The sequence below is a fragment of the Echinops telfairi genome, unplaced genomic scaffold (genome assembly GCF_000313985.2).
Source record: "Echinops telfairi isolate 266 unplaced genomic scaffold, ASM31398v2 ScPeMD7_7457;HRSCAF=8495, whole genome shotgun sequence".
Lineage (NCBI taxonomy): Eukaryota > Metazoa > Chordata > Mammalia > Afrosoricida > Tenrecidae > Echinops > Echinops telfairi.
In genome coordinates, this window is record NW_022111357.1 from 1,795,323 (window position 1) to 1,799,185 (window position 3,863).

The 3,863-nt window shown below is 59.6% G+C and overlaps 1 protein-coding gene across 1 annotated transcript in view; it reads left to right on the forward strand.

Moving 5' to 3' along the window:
- Nucleotides 1-3,863, forward strand: part of HIVEP3 (HIVEP zinc finger 3) — a 449,179-nt gene that overhangs the window by 439,278 nt on the left and 6,038 nt on the right. Inside the window, exon 7 of the mRNA XM_045299139.1 lies at nt 1,298-1,384. Coding sequence (XP_045155074.1) covers nt 1,298-1,384 — 87 coding nt within the window. The remainder of the gene's footprint in view (nt 1-1,297; nt 1,385-3,863) is intronic.

Below are 3,863 nucleotides of genomic sequence, written 5' to 3' on the forward strand. Positions count from 1 at the left end.
CCCCCATGTGCGCCTGCACCAGCCAGCTGCTCTCTGTGGCCTCTGGTCTCCCGCATCTCATCCCTCATCCCTTTATGGACCCATTGTCCACTCACCCTTCCGTTTATTCTCCACCAGCTCCTCTAGCTGCTGTCTGTCTCTCTGTCCAGTGTCCCATCCATCTGTCCATCTTCTTCCGGTTCTTCCTCCATCCACTCTGACTTCCTCTCATCCACATATCCATTCATCCATCCACCCACTTCTCTATGCAGTCAGTCCAGGATTCTCACACCCACCCATCCTTCTCTCTTCTATCCATTCATTGCAACTGAGCAACGAATGGAATTAATGCGTCACCACGCCTGACGCCGGGGTTGTACCAGGAACTGGGTGACTGGCCACGTGAGAACCCCAGAGCAACAGAGAGCACACCCTGTGTGGGGGTGGCTGCTGGGCTGAAAGGCAGCACTGAGCCTACATTCTCCTGGGGCAAACCCCGGGTGTTCTGCCCCCTCCTTCCCCGGGCACCCCTGCCTGCCCTCACAGCTCTGGGACCTGTGAGGTTCTGTGCATCCTCGGGAAAGAGGTAGCCGTTGTCACTGTTCCTGATTCCAGAGATGCTGGCCCTGCGCACCTCGCTGTCAGGCTGGACTGAGGACTTTGGGCAGAGGCAGCCTCCTGTCCGAGGGCTTGGGAGGCATGAACCCATGGAGAGCCTTGGCCTTCCAGACACTGCTCTCTAGAGGAAAGTAAGGCCAAGAAGGAAGCACAGCTTCCCGAAGGAAGCCAAGGCCTGGACCCCAGCCTCCTGGCTCTTAGGTTCTGGCCTACCCCACTCCCCTGGCCCCACTTTCTGCCTTCTCCCCATTCTTAATAGGGACTTTGCCCTGGTTCTTCGTCCCAAACTCTGGGGGGGTGATGCCCTAGATGTTCCCTCAGCCCTACCCATTGTGTTGATGGATGGGAGCCACCGTGACACCCCAGCCCTCATGAAGGGTCCTGTTAGCCATGTCTAACCATGTCACAGCACTTGGGCCAGAGTGAAGGGGGCCGATGGCCCCTGAGGTCTTTTCCTCATTTGTGTCTTTATAACCAGTCCCTCAATCCCTCGTTGGGCTCTCTGCCCCTCATCGCCCTGTGCCCACCCACCCCAGTGCCTGTGTGCACCTTGAACAGGCCTGTGGCTGGGCCTCCCAGCCTGGGCGCTGGGCACAGGGGGCACCCTGCCCTGCCCTCCTCAGGGCCTGCCTCTGTGCCTGGCCCCTGCCCCGCACCAGACTTGCCAGCCGAGCCTGAACCTGCTCTCCTTTCTTTCCAGGGAATCTGACTAAGCACATGAAGTCCAAGGCCCACAGCAAAAAGTGCCAAGAGACAGGGGTGCTAGAGGAGCTGGAAGCCGAAGAAGGTACCCAGGTCTCCAGTCAAGTCCCCAACTCCCTCTTCCTCCTCCTCTGCCTCCCTCCTCCCTCCCTTCCTCCCCATGCTCCCTTTCTGCCCTTCTCCCTTCTTCCCCCATCCCCCCATTCCCTCTACCTCCTGCCCTTCCTCCTGGCCGTGTCCAGCTCCCATCTACCTCCTGATGAACCCCACTCCCCAGGCTCTTGCAATGCGCAGCTGCATATAGTGGGCACTGCGTTCCCCAGGCCGGGGTGTGTGCTCAGAATGCAGATCAGGCCCGGCCCCAGTGGGTGCTCACTGGCTCTGGGTGAATTAGTTCCTGAGAATTAGAGCAGGAGCTGAAGGAGCCCCGCAGCGAGTGAGTGTGTGCCAGGCGTGTGCTAAGCCCAGACCCTGGAGGGTCTCACTGGGTCCTCACCGTGACTCTGTGAGGCACAGACTGTCATAACCGCCGGTTTACAGCTAAGACCCTGCCTGGAGCACCATGTGTGCACACGTGTGCAGATGCAGGGCTCCGTGTGTGTGCGCGCGCACGCGCGTGCATGGGCAGAGCCCCGTGAGGCTCTGTGTATGCACAGCATGTGCAGGGCTCCCTGGGTGTGCAGAGCCCCCTGAGGCACTGCCCATGCACACGTGTTCTGGGCTCCGTGTGTAGGGCGTAGCCCCTGTGAGACACTGTGTGTGTGCACCTGTGCAGGTTTCCCTGGGTGAGTGTGCAGAGCCCCCTCATGCTTCACACGGTGTTCGGGGTGTCTGGGGCTGCTGCTCAGCCTGAACCCTCATTTCCAGCCTACCCTATGCTCCCCTCCCTCCCACAGAGCCCCCCACCCCCGTGCTCCTGCCGCTCTCAGGGCAGTCAGGGAGGGGTGCGATGCCCGGGAGACCCGGGGCTGAGCTCTAGAATGCCCCACCAGCTGTTCCTCTCGCTCTCTCGCCTGTCGCCCAGCTCGTGTCTTCTGGGAAGGAAGGGCGGGAGAGGCCCCAGAGTGGAAGGGCCAGGCTACCCGCCCAGCCACCGCACCCCCTCACACACACAGGGTGGGAGTGGGGGGACCCACCTCACATGGGAGCTTCGAGAGCAAGCAGGGGTGGGGAGGAGGCAGGAAGGTGGTAGAGTGGGGCTGGGGGGGCCTGAGGTTTGTGCCCTGTTCTTGTGTCGCAGAGTCCCTGCTACATAGGCCAGCGTGGTGGCTCACACCAGCAGCAGTTCGCTCAGTACGTCCTGCCACTCGGTTATGACCGGTCACCCCAAGCCACACAACTCTTGACCCTGCCCTCAACCATACCCACACACATACCCGCACATTCAAGCCCACACTACCTACCATCTAGAACAGTGGTTTTCAACCTTCCTGGTGCCGCGACCCTTTCATACAGTTCCTTATGTTGTGGTGACCCCCCAACCATAAAATTATTTTCGTTGCTACTTCATACTGTAATTTTGCTACTGTTATGAATCGGGTGACACCTGTGAAAGGGTCGTTCGACCCCCAAAAGGGTTGCGACCCACAGGTTGAGAACCACTGGTCTAGAGAGTCTGAGAGCTTTCCAGAGAGCTGACAGGCCCTGTTATCCCCCCTTCACCCCCCGCCCTCACACACACACCTGGCCATGCCATTGTCACCAAGAGCTGACAGTGGGGAGGAGGCAGGTAAATCAGAGGCCGTGGGTCCAGCTGGCCCTGCCGAACCAGGAGAGGGGGCTAGTGTGACCCCTGCAGGTGGGTAGCCGAGCTGTCTGTAGCAGGAGGCAGGAAGCACCCCTCCACCCCTGGCAAGCCTTGATCCAAACCCCTAAAATAATGAGCCCACTGCTTGATGCTGGCTCCCCGCGAACCTAGTTTCTGAGACTGTGTGAGTTTACAGGAGCAGCCAGCTCCCCTGTTCTCCTGCAGCCAGCAGTCCAGTACTTAACCCACGGCGTCACCAGCATTCCTGAGACCAGGCAGGTTCCTAAAATACTACTAAGAGTGCGACTAAGGGAGGGGGGGCGGTGCGCGTGCACAGGTTGCTCCATTTTGTTTTTCTCTTCGAAGGATGACCTCACAAAAGAGGCAATGACAGAAAACACCTTGGTTAAAGAGAACCCAGTGGGCCTGGGCCCATCCCTCAAAGCTGCGGGGTGGGGACTTGGCGTCTTTCAGGGACACACAACAGGCAGTTTGCAGTAGGGTCTCCTTGCAGATGTTGGCCATGTGGGTAGCCCTGATTTCAGCTGAGAGAAGGAAAGCCCAGACAGGTCACACAGAGGCCACTGGCTCCCCACCACCTGAATGCCTGGTGGGCTGGACTTGTGCCCCAGTGGGCAGGAGAGACTCTGGCCGGACCCTGGCCCTCACCCAGCTCCCTTCTCCCCATGGGGCATACTGAGGTGCTCTGGCCCACCTTTGGTGAGGTGCCATCCATGTGCTTTTTCCAGAAACACTTCCCAGCCAGTGCACAAGACCCAGCTCCTGCCTGCAGGAAGTTCACAGCCGGTGGGGTGGG